Below are 21,801 nucleotides of genomic sequence, written 5' to 3' on the forward strand. Positions count from 1 at the left end.
CCCAGCAGGCTCTTCTTCAGGAGAGTTACAGTGCAATCCTATTCATATCTACTCAGAATTCTGCTGAGCTTAACCTACACCAAAACAGAAGTCAACCATTAGACCAAAACAGTTGGAAACTTTATCCTGTATTTTCCTGCACAATGGACATTCAAGGACTAGGTTTAATTTAATCTATCTGGGGCTCCTGATGTTCAGTGGCAATAGTCAATACCATGTAATTAAGCCATAGGTTTATAAATATTTAAAATCAAAGACTCTGTTTGTCAATATTATTTCCTCTTATTCCATGCTGCCAACCTAGCAGTTCAAAAGTGCAAGTAGATAAATAGGTACTGCTCCGGCGGGAAGGTAAACGGCGTTTCCATGCGCTGCTCTGGATCGCCAGAAGCGGCTTAGTCATGCTGGCCACATGACCCGGAAGCTGTACGCTGGCTCCCTCGGCCAATAAAGCGAGATGAGCGCCGAAACCCAAGAGTCGGTCATGACTGGACCTAATGGTCAGGGCTCCCTTTACCTTGATAGGTTTTAGCAATAAAAATAAAATAAGACACAGAAATGGAATTACTAAGCATAAATTGCACACCAGACCTGCAATGTCTAATCTGTGAAATTGCCACTCACGTGGAAATAGGGCAAACATCTGTTGCACTGCAGTTCTGTAGAGAAAGGGCTATCCCAAGAGGTTATTCCCCCCCCCCCAAAAAAAATACCCAGAAGTGTTGTGGCAGACGCTTTTTCAAAAGCTCACTTGCCTACCAAAACACTCTCCACCCCCGTGTGTGTGCGCGCGAGGGTAGGGATACTCAGAGGAGAAAGGGAAAGAAACTCTGCACACGCCTCCAGAACATGTTTCTTCAATAAAACTGACTACTTCACATAACCCAGGGCCGAAACGGGTTCTGCAGCAGCCGAGGCACAGCATCTAAGCAAATCATCTGAGAGGGCTGAGTAGGACCAGGGTCGCCTCTTTTGCTGACAGGGCCAACAAAACACAACCCCGAGCAGGGAAAGTCGCTGGAGTGACACACTGTCAAAGGAAAAGGATGGGGGCGGTGGTTGGTGGTGGTGAAGCAACGCCTCCTTCTAGGACGAGGCTCTCCCTTCCCTCCCTCGAGTCGGTCGCAGCTCAGAAAGCCCCCCTTTCGAATTTCCAATAGAGGGTCCCGCCCGCTTCGCTCGCCACCTGCAACCCTCCTACAACTCCCCGCCCCTCAAATCCATTTCTGCCAGCCGAGAGACGCCGCGCTCCCGGCTCTGGCTCAGCTCAGGAGCGCGCTCCCGATGCAAGCCCGCCTTTTTTCTCTCCCTCGCTCAGGCCCCCCTCCCCGCCAGTCCAACACGTGGCGTGTCCATTCCTTTCCGCGCGAGGCTCCCCTGCCTCGGACGCTCTCGAACTCACCGAGACTGACAGGCGCGAAGAGGAAGTTGAATGGGCAGGCGCGCGCCCGACCTGCTTTTCCTCCCCGCCTTCGTTGGTCAGGCACATGCGCAGAAGGTCCTCCTGACGCGACAGCCGCGCGCGCGTCGTGACGTTACCTTCCCTTCCCACGGATTGGAGCGTTCGGCTCAGTCACAGCCCTGAGCTGAAGTGCTGCCTCTCATTCGGAAGCGCGCCCCGTGGACTGGGATGGTAGCCTAGGAACTAGGGCGATCTCTAGCAGAGCCAGGCCGGCCCTTAGGCGAGCCTTAACCCTGCACGAGGTCGAGTTTGAACACCGTGGGGGTTTGCAATTGCAGCTCCAGGGAGTTCCTTAGTAGGGCGTTTGTTACTAGAGAAGTTGCTGCGCTGTTGGCGAAGAAGCAGGCTTGAATTATGAGGGATGCTGCTTTGCATACTTTCTAAACAAAGGCTGCTGTTGTAGCACCACAGAGTAACAAGGCTGCAAAAGTTGCTAGGCTGCAAAATACTTTTATAGGTGGCAGAAGCGAGAGGGAGCACGCTATATCAGGCAGCCTCACTGCGTTTCTGTGCTGGGCATAAAAAGGTAAATGACTTCTGGACGGTTAGTAAAGTACCTTTACCTGTGCTTGGCATGAAGCCCTGATCTTCAACTGATTGCAACCTGATCCAAGGTGGGTTGCAACAGGAGCACTACCACCATGGAAATGTATAGTGAAAGGTTAGGACATGGGCCCTCAGGTGCACGCAGGGCCTGTGCCTGAAAAGGTTCCCTCTTCTGGCAGCCTGCTTGGTTTTCCATGTTGGGTGGAGAGTGCTGTGTCCCTCTCCACCATCCCAGTCACTCTTCTCTTGCCTGCAGGCAATTCCTTGCCTCCTCTGGCTACCAGGTGGGTGCTTAAATACAATGCTGGAAGGACATATACAGTGGTACCTCGGGTTAAGAACTTAATTCATTTTGGAGGTCCGTTCTTAACTTGAGGTACCACTTTAGCTAATGGAGCCTCCTGCTGCTGCCGCTGCACCACCGCCGCACAATTTCTGTTCTCATACTGAAGCAAAGTTCTTAACCCAAGATACTATTTCTGGGTTAGTGGAGTCTGTAACCTGAAGCATCTGTAACCTGAGGTGCCATTGTATAAAGAAGGCAGGTCCCTTCCCCAAGAAGACTGCAGTCTAGATTTTGAAAATGTGGAGGCAATGGAAGGAAGTCTCCAGAAGAACCAGGGTTTCAACACGCTCTCAATCCCCAGGCTTGGCTTATTAAGGGAATCAGTGGGCAAGGTTGTTGTGAGGATAAAATGGGGGTGAAGAGAACCATGCTATAAATGTGATGGATAAATGAATAAAATAATGACTCTTTCAGCCAGTGAACTTCATGGCTGAAAGGGAATCTGCATATTTGTGGTCTTTTTCAGCTGCAGATAAGCCCCCCCCCTTTTGTTCTGCTATTTTAATATTTTGCTTCTGTTTGTTTTATTTTAGCTTGGTGTTTTTTAATCCTACTCTTAACGCACCCTAAGGACATTTTTTATTGTGCAGTGTACAACTATCACAAATAAATAAATCCATCCATCCATCCATGTTGGCTTAAAAGAAGCCCCCTCCATCCAGACACTAAACCTTCATAGTTGCATCTAAGTTGTTATGTCATGAACCTTCAGGCTGCACCTTAGGATCAGGATATTTTATAGAATGGGAGCAGGATCTGCTTGTAGAATTCTGACGGCTTTGTAGTAGATTGGCAAGAAAAATGAAAATGAAAAATCAGCCAGTGCCATGGCAGGTGTAGTACTTACCTCTCACTTACCTCTCAGCCTAAGTGTTCCTTGCCTGCAGAATATTAATTATTGATCAGATCCTTGGAAAGTTATGCAGGCCAGGTATAAAATGTTGCATTCAAGTCCCACCCTGATCTGTCATTCAGAATCAGATTTGTACTTGTACTATAATATGCAGGTTGTCCCCATGTGTTGCTCATGTAATGGGGCAGATGGTTGGTCCTGCCATCCACCACTGTTTTGAACCTGGCTGTCAGGGTTCTAGTGAAAAGCTATGGAGATTCTTCAAGGCCGCCCCTGTAGTAGAAGGAACTAACACTGCAATATTAAGTATGTTTACTTAGAAGTAAATCCTATTGAATTCAGTAGGGCTTACTTCCATCTTAGTGGGATTAGGGATTAGGACTGCAGAAGAGCTTTATAACTTGAGAATTTTCTCCCTAAATTTACACAATAGGCCTTGAAACTCAGAAACCAGCCTTTCCATTAGACTAGATGAAAGCATGGCAGACAGTCAAAGCTGCTCACCTCTAGGAGGAAATGTGTGCTTTACATTGTCTCTTGTTAATGTCCTTAAAGTTAATGTCCTAAGCAGCCTCCTGTACAGTTTTAGTCTAAGAGCTCCTTCTAGTATCAGGCCAGCCAAATACAGAAAAGGAGAGAAGCAGAAAGATAAACTGCCGTGTCTTTAACAAATTGCTTGATTGGTTTTCATTTATAAGACATTTTAAATTAATAGAATTCAAATTCCTGCTCATTGAAATCCAATTTTAATTAGTGGAATCAATGCCTGGTATTCTTATTTTGAAAATAAGTGAGCCAAATGGTGAGCTCTGAATTAGTCTGCAGCCACCAGATGGTGACTACATATTGGGGTCAAGGTGTACATATCGATGCAGATGATGTTTGCATATAAACTCTGTTAATACAGTCTAATGTTGATGCAAGAGGTGGATGCAGAATTTGCTACTCCATGGAGCTGCTCACGGTCTCCCAATTGTCCATGTTCTGTGTACACATGTTCAGCACACTGATCCTTCTGAAATGTGTGGTGATATTTACAGTGGTACCTCGGGTTAAGTACTTAATTCGTTCCGGAGGTCCATTCTTAACCTGAAACTGTTCTTAACCTGAAGCACCACTTTAGCTAATGGGGCCTCCTGCTGCTGCTGCGCCGCCGGAGCACAATTTCTGTTCTCATCCTGAAGCAAAGTTCTTAACCTGAAGCACTATTTCTGGGTTAGCGGAGTGTGTAACCTGAAGCGTATGTAACCTGAAGTGTATGTAACCTGAAGTGTATGTAACCCGAGGTACCACTGAATAGGGAAAGGGTTACAACAGTCCTATAAGCTTTCTCCTTTGTTCAACATATTCAGCCCATCAACGTCTTACCACTTCTGCCTTCAGAACATGGCAGAAGATGGCCCTTCCTCTCTATCCCCTCAGCAAAAATTCTGTTCCATGACCAGAGTCATCTCTTCGCTGGTATTTTGCCTCACCTTGGTCCCCTCACATCTGTCCGCCACTGGGAAAGGCCGTAGCTCAGTGGTGGAAAATATGCTTTGTGAAATGTGGAAGGCAGAATCCCCAGGATTTTTAGGGCTTGATGCAAAATCTACAGACCTACCTTTTTTTACACTGTTCCTGATCACCTTTTGATATCAACTCCCCTTAATAAAGCACATAATTGTCTAAATCCAAATGATACCCCTGTCTCCAGCTTTGAGGTTCTAGGGACTTTTATGAAGTTCGGTTTTACTAGTCCTAAAACAGTTAGCGTTATGTACTTAAAAGATACAGAGCATTGGTATTACATCCACAGGAAGTATTTTAGTCAACGAGTGTGTAATGTAGCAGGTAGACATGAACTTAGCACGTCTCTCCAGATAGAAAGGGGAACGGCCTCACCAACCATAAAATGCACTTAACAGTCTATTTAATAGTGGCAGGGTCCTTGAAAATGCAATATCCATGCTAATCCAGCCTATTCTAAATCAGAATTATTATTTTTAAAAAATAATAATAAGCCAGTAAGATAAAGCCTCTCTCCCTCATGTTAAGATCTGATATTTAAACAGCTTGAGTAAACTAGATTGATTCTGCAATTTGAAAATTAAAGAGGAGACACACACACATTTGATTGAGACAGGGAAAGGAGTTGTAATTGAACTTAAAAGTTCAATTAATTCCCTTCTAACCCCTGAAAGGGGGGGGGGGGACACACCAGAAGCAAAAGGAAACTTCTTTCAGTTAACTGTGAATTAACTTCTATTCTTGTTGCAATGGTGCAAAGTTGCCAAAAGGTTATACACACACACACACACACACACACACACATTTTCTGGCTTTAAGATCATACCACCAAGATCATTCACCCTTCCATTTAGATGGCAGTTAGCCCCAAACCGCTATGGTACTATAGTGGTTAGAGTGTTGGACTAGGACCTGGGAGACCTTGGGCCAGTTATGCACTCTCTCACCTAACCTACCTAACAGGGTTGCTGTGGGAATAAGATGAGGAGAAGTATGCCATCACCTTGAGCTCCTTGGAGAAAAGGTGGGATATAAATGTAAAATAAAACACTGTAAAAACTTTCTTACAGGTGAGGCTAGCAAGAGATTTGTTTCTCTCTCCATTATCAATGCATTTCTGTAGATGTAGGGGGGTACATCCTAAATCCACACTAGTGGTTGTACCTTCAGAACCAAGGAGAGCGGGTGCCTGTAGCCAGGTTGTTGAGACTCAGGCAGCAGGACATGGAGGGCAGCCTGGGAGAGCCTACAGTCTTTCAATGATGAACTCAACGTGTGTGAACTTAATGAACAACCACACCCTAGGCCAACCCCAACCTCTCTCACCACCAAAGGAACACAAGTGAACAACAAAGAACCTGCACAAGCAACACTGACACCAAACCCTACATATAGTAAGTAAAATAGTAACACCGTCGCCCGACCCCACCCCCATCCATCTTTCCCCCCCTCCACCTCTTTCCCCCTTTTCTTCCCAATGTCTCTACAAATGAAACTGATTTGTAAAAATGTTACACGGGAAAAAATGCGAGAGAGACTTTGCAAACACTTTTGTAAAACAAAATCTTTAATAATAAAAAAGTGTGTCAACTTCTTTCTTAGACAATGTCAGATTTTCCTATTTGAGCGACATATATTGGCCAAAGAGACTTTAACAGTATATTTAAATCATACATACATAGATATCAAATACATCTCACAGATACAGTCTAAGTAGTATTTTTGTGTCCTCATAGAATATAATCCTATGCATGTGTACTGAGAGGCAAGTTCCAGTGTGTTCAATCAATCCTAACCCCACTTAGATGGGAATAAGTCTCATTGAATTCAATGGTACTTCATTGAATTCAATGGTTAGGATTGCAGTCTTACTTCGTAGTAAGCATGTTTGAAACTGAACTCAGTGGGACCTGTTTCTAAGTAGACATAGGACTGAGCTATCAATGTGATGAGTTTATCGTAGTTTTACCTGCCCCAGCCCTTCTTGATAAAAGAGTTTGCAAATTATTTTTTTAATGCATTATCAAGTCTTCTAGACTTTTGTTTGGGTCTAGTTTGGAGATTATTTTTTATTTTAGCAAGTCTTAAAATTCAGCAAAGTTAGTTGTGATAAAATCCCATCGAAAACAAATGAATGTGTGGGTCACAGTGTCAAGACCTGTCGCTCCATTTCTGGACTGTTGCCTTCGAACAAACCTTTGAAGGAAGGGAGAAAAGTTGGCTGAGAAACCAAAGACACTGAGTAAGTAACTGCGGTGCCCTCCAGCGTCGCTAGACTACAGCCCCCATCAACCTTGACCATTGGCTGTGCTTGATGGGGTTGATGGGAGTTGGAGTCCACCATTGCCTGTCAACCCATTGGCTAACCCTGCCAATCCTTTCGGGAGCTATTCACCATCGATTGCTTTCTATGTGCCTCGACCCTTAAATTAAGCACATATTTCCTTGGGAGGAAGCCCCTTTTACACCGACGCGGTGCTTCCTTCCCAACAAAAGCCTTAGGGGGCGCCAAGTCCTCCTTTCAGTCCGCCAGAAGGTCTAATACTGTAATAAGCTCACCTAGAAGAAGGTCAAGCTGGGGCTCTTGCAACTGAAAATAAGGCACATATGAGCGCTGCTTTAAAAAGCCACCACCATCACCCGTTTGGATTTCCAGTTTCATTCTTTTGCACCCCTCAGCCCATAGACAACACCTTTCTAATTCAGGGAAGAATTTAAAAGTGCTTCCGATTTCTCTCCTCCCCGCAGCTCAGAAAAGATATTGGTGTTTTGTTTTCTGGCTTGCTGGTTTCTTCCTGATCGTTTCATCCAGGGTCTTCATCATTGCCCTGGGCGGCAGGCCAGGGAAAGGAGGGGGTCCACAGAACCGTCCAGCCCGCCAAGGGTTAACGTGAGGGTATTGAATCATAGAATTGTACAGCCTGGAAGGGGGCACAAGGGTCATCTTGTCGAACCCCCTGCCACGCGGGAATCTTTTGCGCAAGGTGGAACTCGAACCCACGACTTGAGATTAAGAATCTCATGCATCCCCAGCCTTCCCACCTCCTCCCGGATCAGACTTGACCTGCCCAGCGCCCTTCCGCGCGTCCTTAACGCCTTTCCCAACCATTGATCTCAGCAGAGCTGTCAAAGTCACGGCAGAAGCGACAGCGTCGCGGAGAGAGGCGCTCGACGGCCGGCGAGCTCTCCAGGCAGCCCTCCTCTCCTGCTGCGGGCGCTGGAAACATTGCTAGCGCGCACTTGAACCAAGCGCCGTCGCAGCTTTGTAGCCTGGGACGGAGCAAATCACGGCAGGGTTTCCCTGCTGTTAGATGAGAATGAATTAGGGGAAGCCCCGCTCCTTCGCGTTTCCTGCCACCTCTCTGACTTGCAGCGCAGTCCTACTCGGAAGCAAGGCCCACTGAGTCTCATGGGGCCTCGCTCCCAGGAAGAAACGTGGAGTAGGATTGCGGCTGCAGTCGACGCATCCAGTCGAAGGGTTCCAGGCTGCAACCCCTGCCACACGCGGTTCTTAGGGAGCGAGGTCAGTTGAACTCGGTGGGTCTCTATTCTGGGCGTGCATAGGATTGCTAGCTTACTGCATTCATATCCCAGCTTTTCTCCAGGGAGCTCAAGGTGGAGCACGGGAAAACTTTCTGACAGTGAGAATGGAACAATCTCCCTCGGGAAATTGTGGACCCTCCTTCCTTGGAGGTTTTTAAGCAGAGACTGGATGGTTATCTGTTGAATGGTCATCTGGATGCTTTAGCTGAGATTCCTGCATTGCAGGGGGTTGGACTGGATGACCCTTGGGGTCCCTTCCAACTCTACAATTCTATGATTCTTTGGTTCCCCAGCCCTCCTCCTCATTTAATCCCCACACACCAACCCTGTGAGGTAGAGGCAGCAACTGGCACCCAATGAGCTTCATGGCTGTGCAGGGATTCAAACCCTGGTCTCCCAGGTGCTAGTCTGTGATGCTCTAACCACTTTCCCACAATGGCTCACTTCATTAGTCATCAATCAATTAATTGAGGGAAGGGGACGCCAATGCAGTGGACAGAGCATAAACTTTCCAAACAGGTTTAATACCTGGTAAGGTAAAGGTAAAGGACCCCTGACAGTTAAGTCCAGTCATGAACGACTCTGGGGTTGCGGCATTCATCTCGCTTTAGTGGTTGAGGGAGCCGACGTTTGTCCACAGACAGTTTTTCTAGGTCATGTGGCCAGCATGACTAGGCTGCTTCTGGCAAAACCAGAGCAGTGCACAGAAACGCCGTTTACCTTCCCACCGGAGCGGTACCTATTTATCTATTTGCACTTTGATGTGCTTTCAAACTGCGAGGTTGGCAGGAGCAGGGACCAAGCAATGGGAGCTCACCCCGTTGCGGGGATTCGAACCGCTGACCTTCCGATCGGCAAGCCCTAAGCTCAGTGGTTTAGACCACAGCGCCACCCATGTCCCTTTAATACCTGGTATCTCCAGTTAAAAGGATCAGGAAGGGAAAGGCCACTTGCCTGCCAGTCAGAGTCGACCAGGTTTCCACCAACTTGGGGCACTCCATCTGTTTTGGACCATAATTCCCATCGCCCGAGCTGGGTGGAAGGGAGTTGTACTTCAGAGGCAGAGTGTGAATGCTGGGCTGGATAGCAAATAGTCTGACCTGGTTGGATAGCTCAGTTGGTTAGAGTGTGGTACTCATAATGCCAGGGTTGAAGGTTCGATCCTTGTATGGAACAGCTGCATATTCCTGCATTGCAGGGGGGTTGGACTAGGTGATACTCATTCTGTTATATAAGGCAGCTTTCAAGGCAATCGATAGAGGGAAACATTTGCACATGAAGAAAAACAATAGTTCCGAAGGGGGGGAAGTACATTCCATGTATATCACCTTGTGGTTTGTGGCTGATACAGCTGACCAAAAGTGTGCAAAGGTGTGCCCTAAGTAAAAGAGGTTGGTGTAGCTCAGGGACCCAAGGATCAATGGGGCTTTGGATCAAGGGGACCCAAAATTATTGGTGCCCCACCCTTGAAAGCTCAGTTTGCAGTCTCTGTGCGATACCCCCTGCAGGAGCTTACCACCTATAATGGAAAGCAAATGGGTGTGGATAAGGTTGGAATGCAATCTTCCATTCAAGCCCTCGCTGCACCCACACCTCCAAAGCTGCAGCTAAACAAGCATAGTTCAAAGCACTATGATACCCTTACCTTCAGTAGTGGTTAAAACAGTCCTGTAAGGATGGTGAGTATTATTATTCCCCTTGTTGGAGAAGTCAGTAGGTTAGCTGGTCAGTTGTGAAGTCAAACACATGTGAAATCCAATGGGAAGAGAGAGGCAAGGGGAGTTGGAATGGAAAAGCAGTGGGTGGGATTGGGGTTAAGCACTCCTCTGCTGATTCTCTGCTCCAACCCCGCCTCCCCAAAGCCACCTTTCATTCACAAACAGGGCTATCAGGTTCTCAAGCATGTTCTTAGGCCCTAAAGTAGGGGTAATAAACTCTTTTTGGCCCAAGTGCTGCATTTACCCCTGGTCCACCCACCCGCCACCTGCCATGTGTGGATGTGGCTAAAAATGGGTGGTCACTCCACATACGCATGTGCACACAGGCAGATACCCCCCCAACACAGCTGATCCACTTCCATTCATCAAATTATTACCGGTAATCTGATGAATGGGGAGGGTGGCAATTTGTATCCCTATTAGGACTCTTGGCTCAGCCTATCCCAAGGATTTACCTACCTTAATATTCTGTGGGGTTTTTTTTGCTGCAGCCACTCAAATTGGTTGAGTATTGGGGCTTGCAATATTGCAGGTGCACATGTGCACATATTAATATATATTTTGAATATATTTAGCATAGGTGATAACTACTTTAAACTAAATGCTTCTCTAAGCCTCTTGATAATTTCGCCGTCCCTTTCTGTACCTTTTCCAGCACTGCAATCGCCTTGTTGAGGTGGGACAACCAGATCTGTACAAAGTGTTCCAGATGTGGATGTGCCATCAATTTGCACAAGAGAATATCAGCACCGAGTTTTATTTTCCATCCCTTTCCCTAAAGATCCCTTGCATGGACTTTGCCTTTTTCATAGAGCCATGACCCAAATTGTTTCTTTCCTAATTAGTTCGTAGCTAGTTCAAACACTATCAATGTATATATGTGAAATTCATTAGGGTTTTTTGCCCCAATGTGATCCACTTATACCCAGCTTAAGTTGACAATTCACCCAGTTTGGGGAAGATCTTTTTGCAGCCTTTCCTACCCCTTTTGGTTTTTCAGACATTCAGGTATAAAATCCCTCCACCTGCAACCTAAAGTGGTACAGTCCAGGAAAGGTTTTTTCACTCGATTATTCAGATCGTATAGGCCAGGCTTTTAATATCTGGCAATACAAGCAAAAGATGTAACTTAACATCTTGGGAAGAGGCTGGCTGTTGCTGTGGTAGACAGCATGTGCTCTGTATGAATGATAAGGTCCAAGGTTCAGTCCCTGGCATCTTCAGGCACGGCTGAGACAGGCCCCTTCCTGCCTTCCCAGAAGGCTGAGCTATAAGGACCAATAGAGCCAGAGTGGCATAATGGTTAGAGTGCTGGACTAGGACATGGGAAACCAGGGTTCAAATCCCTGCTCAGCCATGGAGTTCACTGAGTGATCTTGGGCTGGTCACCATCTCTTAGCCTAACCTACCTCACAGGGTTGTTGTGATGATGCAATGGGAGGGGGGAACCATGTTACACCCCCTTGAGCTCTTTGGAAGAAAAAGGTGGTGTATAAATATAATAAATAAAAATAAATAAAATAGCCTGACTCAATATGAGGCTGCATAGTAGCTTAGAAAAGGTGAGAGAGGTGGCTAAATGCCCCTTCCTTCTATGAATAGTGTGTTTCATTACAGTTAATGCTTTTTTTTTAATGGAATAGCTGCATAAAACTGAGAATAATAATAATAATAATAATAATAATAATAATAATAATAATAATAATAATAATTTATACCCCGCCCATCTGGCTGAGTTTCCCCAGCCACCTTGGGCGGCTCCCAATCGAGAGTTAAAAACAATACAGCATTAAATATTAAAAACTTCCCTAAACAGGGCTGCCTTTTTCTTTTAAAAATAGGATAGCTGCTTATTTCCTTCACATCTGAAGGGAGGGCGTTCCACAGGGCAGGTGCCACTACCGAGAAGGCCCTCTGCCTGGTTCCCTGTAACCTCACTTCTCGCAATGAGGGAACCGCCAGAAGGCCCTCGGCTCTGGATCTCAATGTCCGGGCTGAACGATGGGGGTGGAGATGCCCCTGTCCCAATTATTATTAGCAGGAACATGGTATTGATTCCCAACCCCCAACATGCATACACACACAATTCTATGGGTCTCTATATACAAATTCCTCCACACACCAGCTGCCCCCTGGGGATTAACCCTAGAGATGTAGGGCAGCAATGACATTTTGCTTTCCATATACAGTACCTACTAAGAGCTGAGGTGTGTGTTCTTGGGTGGCATGGACTCTATGAAAAAGTGCCATAGCTTTTCCCATCCATTTGTCCCGAAGTTTGTACAGGTGGGGGCAGCAATAGCCTCTTTCCAAAAATTCCAAGTCCTCCAAAGAAGCCTCATCCTAATGTCTCTTTACTTCAGTTGTTGAACCACCAGGTAATGTCTTTCAGCTTCAGCACGGGAGAATCCAAAAGGGAGAAATGACTAAGACACAATCCGTCACCAACTGTTGGCCCAGCCAAACCTCCCCCCCCCCCCCACCATTTGTTATAATGTACAAAACCCTAAACTGTTTGGGAACAGGCTACCTGAAGGATTCCCTTCTCCTGATGAAGTCTCCCGGCTTTTCGACAGGTAAACCCCATATTATTTAAACAGATGTTTTGCCAGTGAAGTGATGTGTTTTTCTTCAACGCTCTATGGTTAATCTGCATCCTTGCTATAATTGTTTTATTTAACTGGGTCTGACTTTACTGTGAGAGTTATTGGGATGTTGCTGACTTATTATCTGTTTGGATTTTATTGTTAGCAAGATGATTCTTCATGGAAAAGGGGGATATATGTAACAAAATAACAACAACAACAACTAAAAGGGTAGTGTTCAACTAAGTCTTACTCAGAGCAATCCCATTGAAATTAATGAACCTGCCTAAGTTAGGTCCATAAATTTCAATTGGTCTGATCTGAGTAAGACTTAGTTGAACACCGCCCATTATCTTGTTACTTTGAAAATGCTCCAGAGGACAGAGTGTCATGTCTGGTTAAAACAGGCGTTTGTTTTAGTTGAACAGTTGGGTGTCTGGAGGATGGCAGAGAAGAGAAAATGGAAGGACAAGAAAATGAAAAATTCTGGTGTTCTGAGAATTTGGATCGTGGCATGGGCGTAGCCAGGATTTTTGTTAGGGGGGCTGGCCTTTTGTTCGGGGGCTGGTGGCTCTGCTGGAATTGGGAGGAATTTGCCTTCTCTTTTGCCGCCATTGTTCTGGGCAGGAAGGAAGGGGCAGGTCCTGGGAATGGGGTCCGAAACGTGACCAAGATACTACTATCTCTATCGCCCCCTACACCCGCGCTTACTATACTGCAGCAACCAACGAAAAGAGCAGAATTGGGTTGTTTTTGTTGTGACTGCTACTCTTCCACAGCACTTTTTTTTGGGGGGGTGTACCGAGATGCATCTACTCACCTAACATTCCTTCCCCAATTCAAACCAGATGAAACACAAACACCCAGGTGTTTTATCCTGAAAAATATGACGTCCCTGTTCACATTGACTGACGCTTCAGAAGGGTCAGAAGGCAAACGGGCATATATTCTGCGAAATCAATGCCTAGCATTCGAGATCGATTATCTGTTCCCCAGAATTCCCCTCCCGCCTTTCTCTCGCCTGCCTACATAGCCGAGCATCTGCCCAACTATATCCGCCTCCTCCCGCGTCTTGCACATCTTCCCATTAAGCCGCGTAAGGATGACCATCTCTGAATTATCACAACGATAGTCATCTTCTCGTGGCTTTCCCAGTTTAGCCCCTAAAACGAAAAGTTCTCTTCCTCCTCTTGCCATGATATGACGACGCCCCAACCTAAGATTCAAGGATAAAATGAGGCGCGCCTCTTTCTGTCCCAGTTTTCATTCAATGGGCCTGGAGGCTGGAAGGCAACGATCCAAGAGAGCGGGAGAACTCTGCGCACGACAGAAGCCCCCTAGAGGCGTCACTCTGCCACTACAAGGTTGTCATCCTTCCAGAGTCCAGCTTCACCTGCCTGCCTCTTCTTCGGACTTCTACTCCCCGGATTCCTGGCGTTAACATCAATGGCCGCCCTCTTCCCTTCCTTCCTTCCTTCCTTCCTTCCTTCCTTCCTTCCTTCCTTCCTTCCTTCCTTCCTTCCTTCCTTCCTTCCTTCCTTCTCTCTCTCTCTCTCTCTCTCTCTCTCTCTCTCTCTCTCTCTCTCTCACCACAGCTCCTTATGCCTAACGCTAATAATTCCAAATGCGCTTTCCTGTGGCCTTCAGCACAGGCACCAGCCGTTGGGGGGTTTTAGCTTTGCGAATGCAAATACCTAGCTCTTAACTATTCCCAGCCGCTTGGACACAACCTAACGCCGTGGAGAAGGATTCAGTTTAACTCAAAGGATCCGCCTCTGAGCTGGTCAGAGAGCAGGGATCCCCTTAAGAAGGAGAAGCGCCTCGATCTGGATCCCCGATCCTTCCTGCTCGGATCAAGGAGCTGCTCTGATACACGCAGAAGGAGAAAAACAGAGAGAATACTATAATTCCTGTTGAAACTGGAAATTCCCCCAACTCTACACCTTGGTCCCTGTTACCCAAGCGGCAATGTCCTTCCAGATTATCATGCCCTATATATTCTCTTGCACGCTACGAGACAAAAAAACAGGTCCAAGCAGAAAAGTCTCGAGGTTTTCCTCCCCCCCCCCTTCCTTTCTGTCAAGCGGAGCCAATTGGGCAGAAAGTTGACGGCTCTCTTTCCCTTGCCCTCCCTCCTTCTCTTCTACCTCCAGATGATGCCCGGGGACGCCTTTGGGTGTGTTGCGTGGACCTTATTCCACTTTAAACCAAAAGGCTTCTGGTGACCCTCAGCACACACACACACACACACACCCTCCCTCCCCTCCGCAAGGGCCGCGAGGTATTGGAGCTATGCGCGGAAATATGAAGGGAGTAATTTTATAAGTAACAAAGGATCAGGGCTGGAATGAGCCCTCTGTTATCCAATGTCATGGCGAAGGCCTGGCTCAGCAGCAACGGCGAGCCGGCCCGTGAATTCAAGAAGAGCCCCCTTCCTCTTTTCCCAGGGGTATCAGCTAAATATAGACCGGGGTTTTGCACAACCCACGGACCATTTGCTGTTTGTGTAAAAACCGATTAGCCAGACACAACTGTGAAACAACTTGTGACTTTTATAGCGGCAGCAGGAGGAGAGGCAGCAGTGCACCGAGCAAGTTAAATCCGTTTCTCTGGCCTTGGAAGAAAAAATAAATAAAAGGAAAAGAGAGAGAGACAGACAGACAAGCAGAGAGATTTTTTAAAAGGGAAGAGAGAGAGAGAGAGAAAGAAAGAAGAAAAAAGAGAGAGAGAGAGAGATTTTGATAAGGGGGGGCAGAAGGGAGCGAAAATGGGAGGCCACGGCGGCCCGACGGGGGGGGGGGACGGGACACACACACACACACCCGGTGCTTCCATGTAGGGGCCTGCTTGAAAAAGCGGCTGATACCTAATCGCCCGCTTGGATGAGCTGCCTGTTTGCCTCGGAGTGTCAAATGATTAGCAGGTCCTTATTTATAAAGTTCAAGCACTCGCTCCCCGCCTCCTCCCCGCCGCCCCCCCGTCACCAGGCAGCTTACTTTATTTTCGTCCACATATCCCGAGGTCTAAATGTTTACTTAGGGTGGAATAATATTTATGGTTTATCTGGAAAACAAATTGTGCACCAGGCAAGGACAGCAGCCCTCCTTAAAGGCGCATCCAGGCCAGTATCCAGCCTCTTGCCTGCGCTAAAGGAAACTGAGCAAGGCCCGTTCCTGACCAGGAACAGAGCAGAACGAAATCCTTGCCTTCCCTCAACTGACAAAGCGCATGTTTTGTTCCAAAGAGAGAGGGGTCATTTGCACTTCCACTGCCATGTGTGTGTGTATATATATATATATATATATATATATATATATAATACATAGAGATATCAGATAGACACCCGCGCGCGCGCCATACCCATATTTCCTACCCTTTGAAGCTTTCGGTTGTCTCCTTTCTTTCAGAATGCAAACAAATTCGCTCCAAAATGGTTATATCACGCCATAGGGTGGGATCTACATTCTCAGAAAGTCAAGGAGAAAGGCGCCCATTGAGTCAAATGGCTCCCCTCTCCACCTCCTCGCCAGGCCCTTCCGTGACTTAAAATATGACCCCAAATATCCCCATTTCTCTAGCCACAGATCTCTATCTACAAGGCTACTGATATATAGGAATAGCTATAGAGACGTCTTTACCCGATCGGACACAGCAAAAAGGCACGATTTCCTGCTTCAAGACATTTTTTTTTCGTCGATGATCGGTTTGTAACGCACACCTTCTTTTTTCCATCGCGCCGCAACCTCACCGCGTAGCTGCTTGTTAAAAGAGGAGCTTTCATTCACAAAGGTGAGTGATTCTGGGTTGTGCCCTATACCTTTGTTTCTATTTCAGGAAGGGAGAAAAAAACAAAAACCGTTCCAAGCCTTCAGTTCAAAAACCTGGAGTTAAACCCCAGTATTTCCAGACATCGCACAAAGCGACCCACACCTTCAGAGTCGAGCAGGTGAGAAGCCTGGCGCCTTTTCCTCTGCTGTAAAAGCGGGAGGAAATGCATTATTTGGGTAAGGAAAAGGAACCTTGGCGGAGAATTAAAGTTATCCGGTTATTGGATGAGAATGGAAAACTTAATTTAATTTTTGATAATGCTGATTCCGCATTTAATTCGATTTCCTCTCCTATAGCTTTGTGGGGGGAGGGGGATGTTGTCCTTTTACCACCACCACCGATAAACAATTTGGCGTCAGCGAACAACCCTGGTCCAGCTTGCTTTATTAACGAAGGCATTTTCAGTAACCTGAGACCTTAAAATCTGTAAATAAGATCCTTTGCGAAATTAAAACTCGCGCTGCGTAATTTTGCAGGTATTTAAATAGGAAGTTGTCTTTATATGTTTTCCATCATCATCATCATTATTTAAAAAATGTTAAGGGCGATATTTTTCGTGGAATCTGTGATAGCTACCCTTCGCCTATTCCGTTTTAAGGCATCGGAATGCCCACCTTTGCGGGGAAGCGAATCCCAGCGATTTAAACTGAATCTTCTCCCACCTGAGGGCCTCGACTTCCTACCTGAAGCCGCGAAATTGTTTTTCCACGGCATCCCCTCTGCCTCGAGTGATTTCACACGCTCCCATCAGTAGGAAGTCAACAACCAAAAGCACCGTTTTAAAAATTTATTTACAAAGCTGTGTACAACACGAAGGGATAACATTTAGAATACATATATTCATTCATATATAAACAGACTTCTATAATAGAACGATAGGGGAATTCCCCTATTTCATTTTTTTGCTCGATTTCTTTTTGTTCTTTTCTTTTCCTCCTATCCAAAATCAAAATGCCTCCCCTCATTATTCAGGTGTGTGTTCGGGCTTATTTTTCCCCTGCCGAAGGAAACGACCGAGGAGAACAAGAACCTTCAGCAAAAGTGAAAGTTCGGGGCTCCCAATCCTTTGCTTGCGCGCTTGTGTTTCCTTTATTTCCCTCCCAAATGTGGCTCCTTTTAAAAAAATAAAAACCGCAAAAGGGAAGACAGTCTTTTGCCTCCCGCTTTCGCCCGAATACAAATATGTACAAATACTTTGCCGTGGGTTTTTTGAGCGTTAGGCTTTTTTTTACCTGCACAGACAGACACAGCATTCCTTTTTGTACGTGTGAGCGGGAGCGCGAAAGTTTTTAAGCGCTGGAGAAGCGTCCGTGCAACGGTTCGGCCTCCAAGAGGGCGCCGTCCAGGAACCAGCGACTGGAGTCCCAAGAAGTCCGCGGACTTTGCCGCGTTCCGTTCTTCGTCGGAGCCTCTGCTCTCTCCGGAGACGTCGGGTAGAAAATCTTTACGGCCGTTTCTTATTATAAAAAACCCCAAGAGCCGCCCTAAGAGCAGGAGCGCGAGAGGGGAAGCATCCCGCGGGGGCCCCGTCGAGCCTACTGCGCCGGCCACTTCGCCTGCACCGGCGCGGCAGAGGCGGCGGGCTGCAAGAACTGTCCCGAGATAATGTTCGTGGGCACGCTGAGGATAGGCGCGATGGCCGCCGTGCTCCGCGCCAGCGAGAGCGGCTGGTGCGCCAGGAGGCCCGACTGGACGGTGACCGGCGGCCGCAGGAAAGTCTGCGCGCTGGCGGCCGACGACGTAGCGGCCGGCCCGCCGACGCAGCCGATGATGTTCTCGATGCTGAACGACGGCCGACTGCTGGGCTCGGCTTTCACCCCCGACGAGGCGGCGGCGGCTGCGGCGGCTGCGGCTGCAGCGGCTGCGGCTGCGGATCCGGCGGCGCTGAGCCCGCTGAGCTGGATCTGCAGGCTGGGGCTGAGCTGGGAGTTGAAGGCTTTCCGGCTGAGCTCGCTGGACGGCAGCAGCGGCACGGCGGGAGGCAGCATGGGCCCGACGGGGGGGATGTAGGGGTACTGGAGGGCGGCGGCCGGGTGCGGGTAGGCGCCGTGGGGCAGGCCGTAGGCTCTGCCGTAGGGCCCGGCGGCGGCGGCCGAGGCGGCGGCGGCGGCCAGGCTGTAAGCGCCGAAGCTGTGCATCATGAGCGCCGTCTGTTCCCGCAGCTGCTCCTGCTGGTGGCGCTTGAAGCGCTTCCTCCGGCGCAGGAAGGAGCCGTTGTCGAACATGTCCTCGGACTGCGGGTCCAGCGTCCAGTAGTTGCCCTTGCCCGGGTTGCCCGGCTCGCGGGGGATCTTGACGAAGCAGTCGTTGAGCGACAGGTTGTGTCGGATGGAGTTCTGCCAGGCGGGGAACTTCTCCCGGTAGTAGGGGAAGCGGTTGCTGATGAACTCGCAGATGCCGCTCAGCGTCAGCTTCTTCTGCGGGCTCTGCAGGATGGCCATGGTGATGAGGGCGATGTACGAGTACGGAGGCTTCACCAAGCTGCTCTTGGGCTTGCCGCCGCTGGAGGCAGCAGCAGCAGCAGCGGCCGCGGCCCCCGACGGCGCTCCCCCCGACGGCGCTCCCTCCTCGCCGGCCAGCTTCTCCTCCACGGGGCTGCCGCCGTTGCTGCTGCCGCTGGTCGTCGTCTCCGCTGCCTCTTTGGCCAGCAGCAGCTCTGCAGCGGCCGCCTCGTCGAGGGCCAGCTGGACTGGCAAGCCCGACGACGTGGCCAGGGCGCTGGGGCTGCAGCCGGCCTCGCCGTCGCTGGCCCCTCCGCCGCCGCCGCAGCCTCTCTCCTCCAGGCCGTCGTCTCCCTCGCCCACCACGTCGATGTCCACATCTTCGGCCGTCAGCACCGCCTGGCCGGACATGTCGCTGGAGCTCAGGCTGCCGGACAGGGTCATCACCGCTGGCGGGAGGGTGGCGGGAGACGGAGAGCGGGGATTAATAATAATAATAATATCGCGGGTAATACTACTATTTTTTTTAAAAAGCAACAAAACAAAACGAGGAAGGGTGGGGGCCAGCCAGGCACCCGGGAGCCAATCCAGTCCCCCTCCTTCGAAGATCCGTCTCCAACAGGTAGCGGAGCTGGCAGAGGAAGAGGCTCCCCCCTCCCTCCTGCTCCTCCCCCCCTTCTTCCTCCTCCTCTTCTTCCTCCTCCTCTAGCTGCCGGCCTCGGCGCCTTCTTCTCCCGGGGCAGGCATCTGGGAACAGCTCCAAGTCCTCTCGGAGCGATCTCTCAGCCGGGTCTCCCTCTTTCTCTCCGATCAAGGATCAGGATACTGCTGGTAGCAGCGGCGGCGGCGAGGGACTCCCCCACCAGCCCCTCCGTAAAGGACAGCGACGGCAGCAGCGACGGGGCGGCGGCGAGGAAGAGGAGGAGGCGAGGACGGTGGGGAGGGGGGGCGTCGGGTGGGAGGGGGAGGAGGAAGGCGGCCGAAGCTGCTCTCCGCTCCAACTCCTCGCCTGGCTCCTCTTCCCGGCTGGGATCACTTCAGGGGTTCTTCCTCGTCGGGGAATCGTCTCTGCAGGCGGCGGGAGAGCGCGCATCGGAGCGCCCGGGCAGCGAGGCTGTCCCCCGCCGGAGGGATCGCGCGATCTGCTGCTGCTGTTGCTCGCAAGTCATCGGAAGTGCCGCCGGCGCTGCAGGTTAGATCCCTGTCGAGCCGCTCTCCCCATCGCGGGGCTGGGAAGCTCCAGCCACGGCTCCAGGCTTTGACTATAACCCCCCTACTTTTCAATAGACACCTCCTTTCCTCTCCACCTCTCTCTTTTTAGGATCTTTCACCCTCTCTCTTTCCTGCCCTCTCCCTCCTTCTTTTCTTGCCCCCTCCCTCTAAAGGTTTAGGCTAGTGGTGTTGCGGGGGGGGGGGAGGTGGTGTCTTTGCAGCCAAGAGAGAGAGAGAAGGAAGGAAGGAGGGCGGGGGAAGCGACGGGCGTGAGGAGGAACTCGTTGGCCACTTTGAAAGTCCCTTTTGAAAAAGGCTCGCCTGATAGATTACTTTCCCCGTGCAAGATATACTAGGAGGCGGGGCCACGTGGTTCCCTGACGTCAGCGCAGCCCCGCTGGCAAGCCAGGCAAAACTCAAGTTGTTGCGCGGAATTGTCAACAAAGGGACAACAGCGGCTCTCGCGCCCTGTTGGTCGCAGCCGAGTTATCAGTGCAGCCCCTTCAGGGAGGCTCTGGGGGTGGCAGGGTGAGGAGAGAGAGAGAGAGAGAGAGAGAGAGAGAGAAAGAAAGAAAGAAAGAAAGAAAGAAAGAAAGAAAGAAAGAAAGAAAGAAAGAAAGAAAGAAAGAGAAAGCACCTTTGCCACGTGAAAAACACACAGAGACCCTCACAAGCCCCCTCTTTGCTCTGCCTTCATTTTAACTATCTCGTCCGGCAACTTTCTTCTGTTGGGAACGAAAGGAGGGCTCAAATTATTCCATCTACGCATCTGTCAATAGAATAAAAAATCAAAAGGCTGAAATTTTGCGAAAGGCGGAGGAGTTGCTCTTTTAAAAAACTCCATGCTCTTTCTGTCAAAGTAAATAAGATAATGTCAGATAACAAAAGGGGGGAAGGAGTCTCCAGCTGTGCTAAACGGGCCGGGATCAAATTCTGAAGGGATCATGGCCAGGACCAAGGACCAGCCCCTGGTTTATTAATGTATTTTAATTTATTTTGAGAACACGCGCACGCACACACACACCAACAGCCACCACCAGAACTACTTTTGGTCTGTGAAAATCACACCCCCACCATTGTTTTTGTTTTTTCTTCCCTTCCTCCCCCAGCTTCCCAAACAACGGCAGCATCTGCTGGGAGCCGAAGATAAGAAAATAGCTATTGATTAATCTATTAGGTCAGTTGCAGAGAAGGAATAAAACAAAAAAGACGTAAAATAACAACAACAACAACAACAACAACAACAACAACAACAACAAACAGAGAAACAAAAACAAAAACCCGCACCACAAAAAAGAAAAAAGAAAATGTAAATGCAGAAATCTTTAGCTGGTGTCTTTGTTGTGACTGGTATTATTTTGTCGAGGTGCTAACGAAGTAGAAAGGATGGCGCGTTAGCATATGCAAAAGTAGGAAATGGGGTAGGCGGGGGGGGGGGGGAGCTGTGTGCGAATGAAAAAGCTCCATTCAGCTCCGATCAAGGTGGGGTTTCTCCCAAGGAAGCAGAAAAGCTGCGGGGGGAGGGGGAGAGGAGGGAGTCGTCAAAGTTTGTTGCAAATTCCTATTTCCTTTTCTTGTGTCAGCGATGTCAATGGAGAGCAATAACTTCGGTTTAGGTAGGAAACAGCCCGCTCCGTGGGCGGCTTTGTTTTGCGTTTGTTCATCCTGTGTATTGTTGCAATAATCGCCTGTGATTTGGGAGGCGATGTGGATAACAAACACCAACAACCGTCACAAAAAAGGGGAATTGGATGAGGG

The 21,801-nt window shown here is 48.8% G+C and overlaps 1 protein-coding gene across 1 annotated transcript; it reads right to left on the minus strand.

Annotated features, from left to right (window-relative positions):
* Window positions 1–17,163: 17,163 nt before the first annotated feature.
* On the minus strand, window positions 17,164–21,100 carry FOXD3 (forkhead box D3). The gene has a single exon (XM_083621305.1). It carries the CDS (start codon window positions 19,273–19,275, stop codon window positions 17,926–17,928), a length of 1,350 nt encoding a protein of 449 aa, XP_083477431.1. The 5' UTR covers window positions 19,276–21,100; the 3' UTR covers window positions 17,164–17,925.
* Between the last annotated feature and the right edge of the window lie 701 nt (window positions 21,101–21,801).

This window comes from Podarcis filfolensis (genome assembly GCF_964270895.1).
Source record: "Podarcis filfolensis genome assembly, chromosome: 6".
NCBI lineage: Eukaryota > Metazoa > Chordata > Lepidosauria > Squamata > Lacertidae > Podarcis > Podarcis filfolensis.